The following is a 15,756-nucleotide window of genomic DNA, read 5'->3' as shown; positions in this document are numbered from 1 at the left end:
ACATACGTACGTACAGTACACACGCCATGCCTCTTCCCCTGGGCACAATGTCCCTAACCGCCTCATCTGTACTTCCAGTATACAATGTGTCCGCCACCCTTCACACACACACACACACACACACACACACAGGAACATAAACGATAGATACTCACTCTCTCTCTCTCTCTCTCTCTCTCTCTCTATTTTCCGAACGCTTCCTTTTCTCCTTCCTTTTCTAAACTTTTCTTTTTTAATATATTTCACGGCAGGAAACCGTTAACATTTCTTGCCCTGTAATATTTTCAACCTTTCGTTTTGCGTTCCCTGTACGTGTGTGTGTGTGTGTGTGTGTGTGTGTGTGTGTGTGTGTGTGTGTGTGTGTGTGTGTGTGTGTCTAGGTTGGGCCATATTCACTCCCTCGCCATGACTATTTTTCAAAGGTCACTAAAACTGATTAAAAAAAAAAAAAAAAAAAAAAAAAAAAAAAAGAACCCCCTTCAAAATCAACGTCACTTCATCTAAGCGCTTTGGAAGTAGTGAGGTGCGGCGCAGAGAACTGTCTCAAACTATGGATCATATGCAGTGCGTGCGTTGGTGTGAGGCTGCAGGTTCGTGCGGGAGGCTCCATAAAGTGCGCGGGCCTCAAGCTTTATCGTCTTCCCTCCCTACTCTCCCTCCTGCTCACCTTCCCCTACCCATACCCCCACGGACCTGTCTAACGTCCCTCAACGCCCCCTCCCCGTACCCGCCCAGCACTGAGAGTTCTAAGTTTCTTCCTCCTTCCCTTGGGTTTATTTATCTGTTTTTGTGGAGCGAGCGTTTCCTTTGTGCAGGCTGATAGTTTTGTCTCTATTTTAAGTCTCCCTTTCACCACCTCCCCTTCCCCGGCTGTGGTATATTATCTTTCCTCGGGAGAGAGAGAGAGAGAGAGAGAGAGAGAGAGAGAGAGAGAGAGAGAGAGAATATAGACAAGGGCAGACAGACAGACAGACAGGCTTTCTTTTCAAAACGTTTTCACAAGTTATGATATTTCTTTGCCATTTTCATCGTCTCATCCACACTTTATTTTCGAGGCAATGGAGCTGAGAGAGAGAGAGAGAGAGAGAGAGAGAGAGAGAGAGAGAGAGAGAGAGAGCAGCCCTTTATACTTTCTGCTCTCACTCACTCCCTCGTCTTTACTGGTATACTGCTGTTTTCCATGCACGGGTTTTCATATTTTGTTCTCTTCTAACGTTTTTCTCCTTACTCTTCTTCCTTCCCTTATTTCATCTGAGACTCGTGTGTGTGTGTGTGTGTGTGTGTGGAGGGGGAAGGTGTAGCGGTGTAGTATGCAGTCAGTAACATCGTGCAGACAAATCGTCAAACATAGGTCAGCAGGTGTTGCGTGCACGTGGCGGCTTTCGAAGGTGAGAGAAAAGCACACGCCAAGACTAATTTCAGAGGTTTAAGAGATCATCAACGGAGTTCTTAAGAGTTTCTCCCGTTCATAATGAAGAATTTTGGTCAATCTGTCACTAGAACCATGAAAAAAAAAGTCGTAGAAACCTGTGTAGCTTCGATAATAGAAAGTTTTTATTACTGGAGTGAAAGTGCGGAGCAGATGTGTTCCAAAATATGGTAATTTCTCGCGGCAGATCCATGTCGTCGCTGGTGATGGGCGGCGTGTGGCTGATCGCCCTCACCAACGAGCAGGGAGGCCGCCAGCTGGGGCGCTTCATCCTCTACTACTCTCTGGCCTTCGCGGAGAGCGCTATTTGTGGCTTCATGTGGAACGCGGCCATGGCGGGCAGCGGAGACTACTTCGAGGTCAAGGTGAGAGAGAGAGAGAGAGAGAGGGGGGGGGTGACAAACACCAAAACCAAAACATAGAGCGTGCCAAAACATGAACTAAATCCAACACAACACAGATTATGAAACTTTGGACAACTTGATCCTACACAGCATAAGCCACTTGCCTCCTTCACCCTTATTAAGCCATCACCTCTACTTCACCTGGCAGGCGCCGTGGGCACTCCTGACGGTATTCATGCTTGGAATCCTCGCGCACATGATCTACTACGCCGTCTGTCACCCCGGCTCCCCTTCCATCTCCTCACGCGGCTTCCTCTGCTGCTCTGGTAACCGCTGGGACCCCATAGATGAGGAGGACCGCATGTAGAACCACGCTGGGGCTCACGAGGTCGGCGGCGTGGATGGAGAAGCACCGGTGACGTGTAGTGACGGAGAGACAGTCCCACTAGCGAATACTGAGGCGAGTGGGAGAGCGAGGTTCCTTCCAGCACAAGTCTACGCCGTCTCCAATAACAAAGAGGTTTATGGGAGATGCTTGGGTGTCGAGGATTGGCAGCGGTGGTGGTGGTAGTGGTGAAGGCTGAAGGCGAAGGGAAAGCCTAAAGCGAGTTGACTAAATGATACGTGCCGAATCTTCAGGAAGCTTTCAAATATTGGACAAGTTTAAAGATGGGGATGATGGCTGGAAATCTGCACTGTATGTAGGGCGTTTTACACACGGACTGCCACGTGTAGCGTAGACCTGATGGTTTCTTGCAGCTTCCCTTGTTTTCTGACGTTATCATGTAATATTAAGACGGTTATACCAGGTCGCGGAGACAAGATGTCTTTATCAAGGCTGGGGGAGAATTGACTCTAAATTGCTCCCTTGTCTCAAGGTAAGAAAAAAGACTAATATACCGATAGGCTCTCTTCCTCCTCTCCTGCGTCCCTCAAGAGAATCCTTACGCCACGCAGGCAACACCAAACCTGTACTTTGAAACACTTTGCTCTCTCACCCTGAGGTTGTTAATCTGTCACTACAGCCGTAAAAACTTGCTTAAGAAACTTGTGTAACTTCAGTTAGAGCCTTTCAAATGCAGTTGTGGCGTAAACATGCTTCAGAATATAGTACAAATTAAAGGAGATAGAAAAGAGGGATGAAGTAGGAGAGAGAAAAGATTGAAGAATTGAATAGGATAAGCCGAAATAGATATTAAAGTATAAAAAATAAAGTGCATTTAATGAGAGAGAGAGAGAGAGAGTAATGTTGCAGAAGTGTAACCGCAACTGCTACAAAAACACTTTTAACCACACTCTTCATGGAACGAAGTTCGTGTTTGCGTGTTCCCTGCGTGGCTATGGGTTGACGTATCGGACGGAGGAGAGAAGGAAATGGAGCGCCTCTCAGTATGGTAGTCTTTCTTATATCCCCTGCTAGCTCTCGACACCCTGGCTGGTAGAGACGAGTGGAACACACCGTGAAAGGTTTCATAAAAGAAAAAAAAAAAAAGTTTCATATCAAAATCAGAAACAGCATGTGTGTGTGTGTGTGTGTGTGTGTGCAATAAATATTGTAAAATATACACTTAATAAACTAAGATGTAGGAAATACGACATGATAAAGAGGAAAAGAAGAAAAAATACTGAAAAAAAATGGTAGAAGAAAATGAAATAGTATTCTTCTGAGTGAGGACAACAGACAGTAACATGAAAATGGATGCAGAGCAAAATTGAAGATGAAATCATTTTCAAGAAGTGAAACATAAAAAATAAATAAATAAATAAATAAATAAATACACACATGAATGGTGTATAAAAAGTCTAATATTGTTCATGGTAAGAATGTAACAGTACATACTGTACACAGCGGGAATATGCTAAGACTGTAGTGAAGGGAAAAAAGCAAGCTATTAACCAGTCCTGACTTAATGGACACAATGCCCTGACACAAGAGCCTTCTTTTCACCACCAAAACTTGAACACATTTCCAAATCGTATATCATCTTTAATTTCTTTTCATAGTATCATCTGCACCACATGCAGACACATGAAGGCAGCAATGCTCCTGATGCAGCCTCCTGGTGATGAAAAAATAACTTTGAACACATCCATTCAACTCTGTGCCCAGCATGATGCACAGGGGGTACTGATCACAAACCTGACAAGAAGTAAATCATTGAAAACAAACAATCACAATATTTTGTAGTATATTTTTGTAGCATTAGTGTTGTTGTAGTAAATATCCCTGACTTATAAGTACCATAGTAGTAACTAGGGTTGCTCATTGTTCTCATTAAGAGGAAGACAGTTATCAGTCCTCTCAATTATCAATATCATAACTTTTTTTATTGATGTTATTATTGTTGTTGATATGCTTGTGGTTTGAAAATATATTTAATACTTATACTTTTTTTTTTCTGGGAACATTCTTTCTTGTTTGTTGGCATCACAGCAGGTTAAGAGAGAGTGGCTGCTCACCCCACCACCAAAACAAAGGCAACAACACAGTGATAGAACAGAAGCAGCGTCACACCACTGACAATGTTGAACCAGAACAGCAACAGGTGAGATCAGATATCTAAAAACAAGCCCACACAGCTTATCTATTCACCTCTATGAACACTGCCACCTGATGCTGGTCTCTATACATATGTTTCTACCTACCATATTTACACCACCTGCTCATGTTTCCTTCTGGTGAGGGAACCATGAATGCTCCCAGGTTGGACTGCTCTTCCAGTATTGACCATTAATGTCTTGCCACTGTCCCCCTCAACTTATTCTTCATTAATTTCTACAGCATTCATGGTCTTGGATCTTATTTTTCATCTGTAGACCACCACCTCTCCTTTGCTAGACCTAGCTCCTTCTTTTCCTCACAAAAACACAGCTGTCTCAGGAAACTGACAGTAGCCCCTTTTCTGTTCCTTCATACTTTCTCTATTTTCATTTTCTTTCCAAAGCTGTATATTGTGTCTGTATGTGCAATAACTTAACTTGCTCTCGTGCCCACACCTTAAATCTTTCAAGTTTTCCAACATCTGGTCGACTTTGGTCATTCTATAACTAAATTTATCCGTGTTATATATCCTCACACCTAGCTCCTCTGACTATCATAAATTCTTTGACTATTCAGCTTTCAAAGTGGAGCACATTCTGTCTCTATCATTTCGCAGAGATCTGCATCCTTGGAGATTTCAATGTTCACCAGCTTTGGCTTTCCTTTCCCTTCACTCACCACCCTGGTGAACCAGCCTTCAACTTTGCTATCTTCCATGACCTCGAGCAACTGGTGCAACACCTTACTCATATTCCTTACCATCTTGGAGATACACCCAACATTCTTGATTTTTCCTTACCTGTAATCATTGTGTGTATGTTGTTATATTATCTTTTCTGTTGGGATCCTCCAATCACAATCTCACATCTGTATCTTGTCATATTTCTCTAATCCCTCCTCAGGATCCCCTTAAACAGAGGTGCCTCTGGTGTTTCGCCTCTGCTTGTTGGAGGGACCTGAGGATGTATTACGTTGATTTTCCTTGCTTCTGTGTTATTGTTTGGCATGGAGGCGAACATTCCTCACTCTTTTTCTCATTTTGAACCTTCCAAACCTTGGTTCAACACAGCCTGTTGTTGTGCTATGCGTGACAGAGATGACCCACAAAAGGTACTCGAGTCTTCCATCACCTGAATCTCATACTTTACATATATTTCAGCCCAGAATCATGTCAAGTCTGTTTTCCAACTTGCCACACTCCTTTATTAATAGAAAATGTCCAAATCTTTTAAATCTTATAAAATCTTTAATCTATCCTCAATAGGAAGATTCTTAAACATCTGTCACTTCACAATCTTGTATCTGATAGCCGGTATGGCTTCTGTCAAGGCCTCTCTACTGGTGATCTGGCTTTTTCTTACCAAGTCGTGGTCATCATCATTTAAAGATTTTGGTGATACTTTTGTTGTTGCCTAAGAGATATAAAAAGCTTTTGAGAGTCTGGCACAAAGCTTTGATCTCCAAATTACCCTTCTACATTTTCTATCCTTCTCTCTGCAATGTATCTCAAGTTTCCTTTCTCACTATTATTGTAGCCCTGGTAGACAGCCATTGTTCTTCCCCTAAATCTATTAAGTGGTGTTGGGCTCTGTGCTATCACCCACTCTCTTCCTATTATTCAATAATAACCTTCTTAACCAAACCTCTTGCCCTATCCACTCCTATGCTGATGATGTCACCCTACACTTCCACATCTTTTCAGAGATGACCAACACTTGAGGAAGTTAACAGATCACACAGAATGCCTGACTTCTGATCTCTCAAATATTTCTGATTGGGGTAGAAAAAACCAGTGTTCAAGGCCCCCAAAACTAAATTCCTTCATCTATCAGCTCAACACAACCTTCCAGACAACTATCCCCTCTTCTTCAGTGACACTCAACTGTCTCCCTCTTATACACAGAGCACTTTCTGTATGTCCTTTACTTATGATCTAAATTGAAACTTCACATTTCATCTCTAGCTAAAAACAGTTTGTATGAAGATAGGCATTTTGAGTCATCTCAGCTAGTTTTTCTCAACACCCAACTGCTAACTCTGTACAAGGGGTCTTATCCATCCATGTATGCATGTATGGAGTACTCTGCATGTATTGTTTGTGGTGGTGGGGGTAGGGGTGGGGGATTGGCAGTTCCACTCATACTGCTCTCATAGATAGGATGGAATCAAAAGCTTTTCACCTCATCAACTCCCCCCCCTCCTCTTCCTGACTGTCTTTAGCCTCTTACCGCCACTATGTTCCATCTATTACTGTCATCTATCACTATTTTGATGACAAGTAGTCTTCTGATTTTCCTAACTGCAATCCTCCCCTCCTCCTGTGGCCTTGCAAAACAAGGCTTTAGTTTATACCAGGTTAGAGTTCTCAATGGTACATTCTCACCTGAACCAGTGTATGTACACCAGTTCCTGCACACACAAGCCACAGCCATCACTGGGAAGGGAGCAGCTTGCTGCCAGGAATTCATGACTTGGGAAGTTTTGAGACTGTAAATGCAATGGAGTTACTTTTGAGTCTGAATCCTTCAAAACTGTTTGAGGCTTAAATCAACAAACAAACCTAACAAGTATCTTTTTAATATCAACAAATCTGTGACTAATGCAGACCACTGTGTCTACACTGCCAGTGCCAAGCAGCCAGGGTCGACCCTAGCAGCACAGACCCAAGGCCAGGAAGAGCTGGGACAGTGAAAGATGATGAGTGAAGGTCACTTGGGCCAGTCCCCTCACAAGGCACAGCTGTCATGGGCCACCTCAAGGAAAGATAACTCACCTGCCAATCCCAGCATCCTGTGGCAGACTGTTCTGATTGGCAGGCCAATGATGCCCACAGTAATGATGGCAAGAGCATATTTACCACCACCACCAACACCACCACTTACGTGATGTCACACCAAGGCAAACCTTCAGTGGTAACACTATACAGACAGGCAGTTGTCCATCAGCAGTGGAGGGGCAATGTCCCTTACGCACTCACATATTTAGCCTAATTATTTCAATTTATATATATATATATATATATAGAGAGAGAGAGAGAGAGAGAGAGAGAGAGAGAGAGAGAGAGAGAGAGAGAGAGAGAGAGAGAGAGAGAGAGAGAGAGAGAGAGAGAGAGAGAGAGAGAGAGAGAGAGAGAGAGAGAGAGAGAGAGAGAGCATACATAAAGGTAGTTGCTTCTATTTATAGGGAACAGAAACTTAAAACTCTCAATGGCCAAACCATAGTGATTCAAGATATATATCAATGACATGCTTGCACACCAACATCTGTCAAGCCATCCCAGCATTTACTTAATTCAAATAAATACAGCAGCACAAAAGTCTATAACAAGCAATGTTCCAACACTGAGGCACACTGTTCATGTGCCTCCAGTAGCCCGCAACAACCAATACAGTACAACAGCTGGTGCAGCACAGCCCACACCACCACAGCTACTGCCAGCTAGAATCTCTCCGGTCTCCTGCGTCCCGTGTACTTGGAGTTAGGCCGCACATCCCGTCCCTGCTTCCGCCGACGCTCCTTCTTCTGCATGATCCAGGCTTTCTTGGGCTGGCGGGAGCCTCGCATCTGTTTCATGCGCTCTCTGCAGGAAGAATGGCACCCTGAAAGTTGAGCTGGAGCACAACACCTGCCTCCAGGCACGACAAGCCACGGTGCTCCATCACACGTGGCCGCTATGCACCAAAGTGCTCCACACAGAGCAGTCCTGCAGCCAAGCACCTTGATGGGTCATGAATACAGAACCAGATAGGCACCTCATGACCTTGCTACAGACAAACCTCTCAAAAAACATTTTCCCAACAAAAATCACATCCTGCAAAATCATGGCACAGTTGAGAACCATAACTCCCTGATGCAAAGGTAAGTTGTGTACAGTACTACTGTAAAGTGAGAGAATAATAACCTTAGATATTTCCTTTCCACCCTCCATTTTAAAGAGCAAGCAGGCAGAGCAACAGCCCAACTCATTCTGCAGCACAGGTGCAAAGTTAACACAAGCACTGTATCAATTAAAGGGTACTTGCTAACAAATATGCTAAACTGATACATCACCACATTATGCTAAAGAGAAATGTTCAATAATGAAGTATATCAGCTATACTCTATTCAAGAACCTTTGAAACACCAGGCCAGCAAACTGGCAGAGAAGGCATCTCCATTATCTGCTGGTCTCCCTGAGTGGTGGAATTCTGTGGAACATTTGCATTTCCTTGGAGCCAAAGAAAGTCATCAATTCATTACCTGGAGTAAATATCATAAGTACAAAAGTAATTGAAATACTTTTCTCAAAAGAGATACCACAGTAAGTAAACAGGTTTGTAAAACTCTGCATGAGTGAGAAAATGAAGTCACTCTAAAATGGCTATGACTAATTTGAAGTCAAACTAACCACAATTAATTGAAAGAGGAGCACACCCACCACCAGCCTGTCTGACCCTCAAGCTATGTGGTGGTGGTTAGGTGGCAGTTTCTCTGTTGCACACCTGCAGTTCAGACTCACCTTCTCTGGTAGAGTGCCTGTGTGCTTCCTGCTGCCCCCTCTTCCTGCAGGCCACTAGGCAGGGGTGCTGCTCCCCCTGTCATCAGCACCAGGTAGATTTTCTTGGCCTGTCAAGAAAAAGGAGGAAATGGTTTTCAATCTTATTCTCGTTCCCCCAGCAAAACACTAAGTAGTATATATGTATACCAATCCACATACGACAATGAATGATAGGCCTGATCTGAACTTCACCTGCACAATTCAATACTAATGCCCATATTCATAAATGCCTTCCTCTCTCACAACAACAATTTTCCAAGGCCACAGAGACAACTAGCCAGGTTTTCAAGACAGTTTCTCCTTTTCAAAAATTAGAAACCTTGCAATCTATTACCAGAACCATAAAAATACTCTTAAAAACTCGAATATCTTCAACTGGAGCCTCTGGAAAGCAGTGATGGTGAGAGAGCAAAGTGTTTCAGAATACAGGCCTGTGTGTAATGCAGGTGTCATAGGATATTACCCTCTCTAACTTAGTAAAATGCAGTAAATGACTGTTTTTTTTGCACATTTCCTTTACAAAAAAAAATTAATTCCACTGTGTGCACTCCTTCCTCTTACATCAACATGGACACATCACTAAGTGTGGAAACAGATCAGTGTTAGATGATTATGATGACTGTATTCCATTCCTAAATCACTTCCCCTCCTGGTACACTGCCCTTCAGTATTCATCAAAACTCAAACACAAAGCACACCACTAATTCAGCCTACACCATTGCCCAGTACAACCTGAATCACTTTGCCTCCCAGCCAACGACATGTCAATATTCATCTGAAGTGAAAGCAGAACACTTGTATTAATAATTATTAACCCATCCTATTCCCTGGCAACACCTGACAAGCTAACATCTGGGTGGAGGCCAGACAAACCCAGACTGACCTTGGTGGAGTTAGGGAAGTCCACTACCAGGCCACCAGTGAAGCCTGCCCTCATGGCCTGGGACACCACCATTTCAACCTGTGCATCATTCTCTGGGTAGAACTGGAACACCGCCCTGCTGCCCCGGGACTGCAGGGCACAACACCAGACAGGAACAGAACAGGTTAACTTCAATCTGATTGCCAATCATTTTATATTTCTGCTCATTTTTTTCTGTATGGTGTGTGTGTGTGTGTGTGATGGAGGCTTTGAACGGTGTGCTCTTGAAATAGTTCCTGTGACTTGTATTGCAATGAAAACCTAAAAATCAATGAGTTCAGAACTACAAAAAGAAGATTCCTGCTCTGGACACTCCTTCCTCTTACATCAGCACTGACACGTCATCACTGCATTTATTCTCACATCACAGTCAAGACGGAGAGACCTGCACACACTGTCTTCACACTTCAACACTGTCAGACATTTCACACACAACTGGATATTCTGAAGTAGCATCATTCTCATTCGCCTCAAATTAGGACACTTAATACTAATTTGAGCAACAAAGCTTTGGATGCTGAAAGATAGTGAGGCTTAGAAACACACACACACACACGCCAATACTTTTTCTCATATATATAAATGACATGCCAGAGGGAGTGAACAGCTACATAAATCTGTTTGCAGATGATGTAAAATTGTGCAGAGTCATAAAACAAAAAGAGGATTCTGAAATACTGCAGGAAGACTTAAACAAGATCTGGAAATGAAGTAAAAAATGGGAGATGGAATTCAATGTGGACAAAAGCCATGTCATGGAAATGGGAAAAAGTGAAAGACGACCAGTGGGAATCTATAAGATGGGAGATGGGAGATGGAGTAGAACTAGAAAAAGTAAAAAAGGAAAAGGACTTGGGAGTGATGATGGAAGAAAACACTCAACCGGTAAGCCATATTGATAGAATTTTCAGAGAGACATAATTTGCTAAGGAATACTGGATTAGCATTTCACTACATGGACAAAGAAATGATGAAGAAATTATTAAGTACTAAAATGAGACTCACATTGGAATATGCAGCTGTGTGGACCCCCCATAAAAAGAAACACAAAGAAATTGGAGATCTACAAAAAATGGCCACAAGAATGGTTCCAGAATTTAAAGGGATGACATATGAGGAGAGACTAAAAGCTATGGATCCACCAACTCTGGAACAAAGAGAGAAAGGGGATCTGATAGAAGTTTAGAAATTGATTAACGGAATGGACCAAGTGGATAATGAGAAACTGATCCTGAGAGAAGAATATGACATTAGAAGCACAAGATTGCATAGTAAAAAACTGAGGTAGGGAAGATATCTGAAAGATGTGAAAAAATATAGTTTCCCGCAAAGATGTGTTGAGACTTGGAGCAGTTTGAGTGAGGAAGTGGTATCAGCAACGAGTAAGCATAGTTTTAAAGAGAAATTGGATAAGTGTAGATATGGAGACGGGGCCACACGAGCATAAAGCCCAGGTACTGTAAAACTACAACTAGGTAAATACAACTAGATAAATACACATACAACACTTACCAGGCTGGCAAACAGAGTCATGAAGAGCTTGTAAAGCCTCTTGGCTGGCCGGTGTGTGGCAGAGTCAGCGTAACACAACCACTGGATGGCCGAGATACTGATGGCACCGTCAAACATCCCAGGACGGAAAGGAACCCCAGTACCTATGTCTCCCAGCAGCATGTCTCCCTCCACCTCCCGCTCCAGGGCCACATCTGACACACACAGGAGAAGGTTACAGCATGCCGTACTCGGAGGTAATGCATCCCAATCTAGGGCTCAGCAATCAGCATATCTAGTGTGGTTAGTTCTTTTCCCAGCAACTTTTACCCTTCCCTGTCATTGCAAATCAAGTACAATGCCTGGGTGAACCTAAGAGTGGGTAGTCACCTGGGAAAATTATAACTCATTAATGACTGATGAAGACTTTACCATGACTGAGAAATTCAAACCAAAATTCATCACTTTCAAAATTCATAATACACAACAACTGAATTTTGCCTATCCCAAGTCTTGTATCTTCACAATTTTCTTAAAGATGTACACTGCCAACTGAAAAAAAAGGGACCTACTGATAGTGCTGCTACCTAAATATATGATGGAAGAAACATCAAATGTACTACAAAAACAGAAATCAGACACTACATAAGCACAAGTCCAATCTTTTCACTCTTCAGGGGAACTACAGCAAGATAAAAAAGATGGAGACAAACAGCTGGCCAAGTGACTCCCAGCACAGCACACAGGTTCACTGGTTCAGCAACTCACCCAGCATGGAGGGGGAAATGTCCATGCCCACCCAGTAATGGCCGTTCTCTGTGATGGCTTCTCCAGACAGGCCCGAGCCACAGCCCAGGTCCAGCAGCATTGCAGAGATGTCAGGTGGAAGGGCCAGCAGCTCCAAGGCTCTCTCGGTGCACTTTTCCTGCACCTCAATGATGCGGGTACTGGACCATGGAAGAGGCAAAGATAAAAATTTAGGCTAAATAATTTATGGAGAAAGGCATCAGTCTGACACTGAGTAATAAGGAATGCAATGATGGTTGTATTTTGTTTCCTATAACCACTGATACATTCTAACTAAACCAAACCTAAGGTGACACCTTGCCTTCATGTAATGCGCAAATTTTTGTGTTCAATGCATAACTTATTTATTTGTATTTAACACTAAAAGACTAATTTGCAAGAGAGTGTATAGAAGAAAAGTGTCTACTTTCCAGTCATGTGGGTACTCCTTCTTGTCAGTGAGACTGATGGCCTCCTCCAGTAATACCAAATTTAGTTATCAAGGGGAACTTTCTCTTGGAGACTAGCAATAAACTTGCAACACAATTTGATTAAGAATAAAATTTAATATAGTAATTTTTCAACGGTTGTGGTTGAGCTGGACACGAGAATCTCAAAGTTAGAACAAAATTTCCCCAATATAAGATTTTTTTTTTCCCAAAATCTATTGATTTTTTAACGGGCAGAAGTGGTCGTCTAGTGTTCTCGGCATCAACACAGCATACAAACATTGATGCATTCCTTATCACTTAATGTCAGGCTGGCGCCCTCCTAGATATTTACTTTTTTTTTTTTTTCCTGTTAGAAGCATTATGTGAAAATAAATAAATAAATGAATAAATAAATAAATCTCTCCTTCCATAGACCTCCAGCCAGCGACTCAACACAAACAAAATGGCACTCATATGTACAGACGACTCCAAACTTTTTAAGCAAAACAGACAACTCAACTGAAATTTTTGTCAGTAGCCGTGACGTGTGAATTAAGCCACGCCGCCTTTCTTAACCGTACTTCATGTCTCCCTTCCCCCCATCACCCCACTCTCTTTAATTGTTTATACGTAGTACATGTCTCATGCCCCACTTCCAATCACATCCGTCGTAACACCCCCTCCCATGACCCCTCTCTCTCTCTCTCTCTCTCTATGATGATTTTTTTCCCGTAGTCGTGACCGTAGCAGTAAAGAGTAGCCGATTTTATCCTTGAAACAATTCCCGATAGACAGGTGTGAACATTCACATCCCTTCTACCTTGCCCCCCCTCCTCTCTCTCTCTCTCTCTCTCAAACACACACACACACACACGATAGTACAACTTACGAACGTTTATCATTTCCTTTGATTTATGGATTAACATCCGGAGACCAAGTTGGGTACAAAGACTACAAATCGCTGTAATTCTTCTGCGTGAAAGCGACAAATTACCTAATTATATTATAACAACTTCTGTTTAGTAACCAGGCAACCATGGTTTTTTTTTTTTATTATTATTCCTGTGAAATGAGTTTAATTGGAGAGAGAGAGAGAGAGAGAGAGAGAGAGAGAGAGAGAGAGAGAGAGAGAGAGAGATGAGGGGACGGGGACGGGGAAAGGATGAAAAAGGTATGAGAAGCATTGGGGGGTGGGCAATGCGGAGAGGGGTGTTTAATCAAGGCAGGCCTATAATATGATACACGTCAGAAATGCCAGTATTGTTGTCAAGCTGGCGATCACTGGCGCCTCGTGTTTAGTGGCGTCCACCAATGCTGGAGTCAAGATATATGAATTGGTGGCTGGATGCAGGAAAGTTGCCCGTGTGCACTAGCACCTTGAACTCTCTTTTCCAGCCAAGCTCTCTCTCTCTCTCTCTCTCTCTCTCTCTCTCTCTCTGTGTGTGTGTACACACACACACACACTTCGTTAACTTAAAAACTGTACTTTGGATTAGCTCTCCAACAGTTGAAAGACGAACTCACAGTTGCTCGAAAAAAAATAATATAAAAAATAAAATACATAAAAATAATAAGCTCGCTCCTGAAAGAGAATAATTGCTTGCTGTTGACTTTAACCATACATGTATGTATGTATGTATGTGTGTGTGTGTGTGTGTGTGTGTGTGTGTGTGTGTGTGTGTGTGTGTGTGTGTGTGTATATATATATATATATATATATATATATATATATATATATATATATATATATATATATATATATATATATATATATATATATATATATATATATATATATATATATATATATATATATATATATATAGTGTACGTGTGTGTGTGTCTGTGTGTGTGTGTGTGTGTGTGTTCAATCATTTATTTAGTCTACGTTTGATACTGAAAATAAAGAAAAGTTACCATGCATCATTATGACATCTCGTAGTGACAACAAAGCACCCCTGTAGCAAGTTAACAACTTAACATTTAGTACCACGGCCGTGGGCTGCGTAGGAAGTCTGTAGGGAATGTGGTTGTATCAGTTTTGATCACCACAGTTAAGTCCTGCCTGACAGTCAGTAGGCCATTTAAAATATCGTCAACTTTAAGGCCCCCTTTCAAGAGGCAACCGGTGTCGACACAGGCTGCCCTTTAATACGGACCGGTGGCTTTAAGTGGTATTGTCTTCGGCTAACGCCATATTTGTACGCACTTCATGTATAATTATCCAAGTATTGCCTCACATGATTTACGACAGCGTCTCTACCACCTCCTCTTCCTTTCCACTCCTAAGAACATCACGAGATAATAAGAAAATAAGGGAAACTGTAAGAATAGCGTTGCCATATATGAACTATCAAAATTCCGGACACCTTCACTAACACCTGATTATGGTCCTGATGATATTAGAATTTTTTTTAATTATTTAAAGGAAACTCAACTTATTAACCTTTGCATATGGCTGATAATCTTGAATTCCGTTTCTCTACTTAGCTTAGTTGCTGTCTTCTAACTCTTCTTCAGCCACTGCGACTGACTTCCAGTCACTGTAAGTCATTAATGCCTTTATGTGCCAGTGACAAATGTTCCTGGTTTACACACCAAACGACAAACACTCAGCTTCCCACTCATCCCTGCCTCTTTTGAAGCACGGGAGTTTGTTCTGCATCTCTGCTGTGAATTTACACTTACGTTTGGGCATCTTGACAAAAACAAGTAATAGTTGTAATGACAAGGTCACAAGGCCGCAAACAGTAATCCAAACTGAAACCCATCAGAGCTGGTTAAGAAGACTGGGGCGCGACGTGGGGCGGACCGGCGGCGTTGGGAAGGCTGCGAGCACCGACTTCATACAGGACCCATACACGTCAGAGTCTTGACCGAAACCAAACCAAAGCAGCTGCCATTAGGTGAACCCCCCCTCTCTCTCTCCCATCATTTCAACTCAAGGAAATTTAATAAATGTAATTTTTTAAGTTACTGATGAAAGGTGAAATTCCTGACATTTGAGGGATTTTCAAAAATCCCCCGGACGCAGATTTCGTTATCTGAATTCCGGACATGTCCAGGAAAATCTGGACGTATGGCAACCCTATAAGCCATCACGTGCACGGGCCTACACGTCAGTCCCTCCATGAATCTTACCTCTCCCTTCCCCTACTCCTCTTCCTCCTTCCTGATTACCAACACCATCACCACCACCACCACTATCATCATCATCATTTTGTGACCCTTCACCTTAGGAATCCCTCCGGTGGATGCCTGTCAAAGCCTGTGT

At 42.6% G+C, this 15,756-nt stretch overlaps 2 protein-coding genes across 4 annotated transcripts in view; one reads left to right on the top strand and one right to left on the bottom strand.

Annotated features, from left to right (window-relative positions):
- The window catches only part of LOC123511483 (XK-related protein 6-like), a 30,225-nt gene extending 26,064 nt beyond the window's left edge, over window positions 1–4,161 (top strand). Inside the window, exons 10-11 of the mRNA XM_045267421.1 lie at window positions 1,617–1,794; window positions 1,982–4,161. Coding sequence (XP_045123356.1) covers window positions 1,617–1,794; window positions 1,982–2,140 — 337 coding nt within the window. The 3' untranslated portion in view covers window positions 2,141–4,161. The remainder of the gene's footprint in view (window positions 1–1,616; window positions 1,795–1,981) is intronic.
- Window positions 4,162–6,876: 2,715 nt separating this feature from the next.
- LOC123511484 (probable 18S rRNA (guanine-N(7))-methyltransferase) overlaps window positions 6,877–15,756 on the bottom strand; it is a 43,976-nt gene continuing 35,096 nt past the window's right edge. The window contains exons 1-6 of one of the 3 annotated variants that reach the window (XM_045267424.1): window positions 14,929–15,339; window positions 12,034–12,212; window positions 11,287–11,480; window positions 9,736–9,864; window positions 8,814–8,920; window positions 6,877–7,895 (exon numbers count right to left, since the gene is read on the bottom strand). In XM_045267424.1, coding sequence (XP_045123359.1) covers window positions 7,754–7,895; window positions 8,814–8,920; window positions 9,736–9,864; window positions 11,287–11,480; window positions 12,034–12,212; window positions 14,929–14,936 — 759 coding nt within the window. In that variant the 5' untranslated portion in view covers window positions 14,937–15,339 and the 3' untranslated portion in view covers window positions 6,877–7,753. Of the gene's footprint in view, window positions 7,896–8,813; window positions 8,921–9,735; window positions 9,865–11,286; window positions 11,481–12,033; window positions 12,213–14,928; window positions 15,340–15,756 lie in introns of those variants that run through there. The other 2 variants (XM_045267422.1, XM_045267423.1) reach the window with 2 other exon arrangements.

This window comes from Portunus trituberculatus, chromosome 31 (genome assembly GCF_017591435.1).
Source record: "Portunus trituberculatus isolate SZX2019 chromosome 31, ASM1759143v1, whole genome shotgun sequence".
In the NCBI taxonomy this organism is placed as follows: Eukaryota; Metazoa; Arthropoda; class Malacostraca; order Decapoda; family Portunidae; genus Portunus; species Portunus trituberculatus.
The sequence above is the reverse complement of the archived record's forward strand: the minus strand, read 5'-3'. Positions and strand labels throughout refer to the sequence as shown.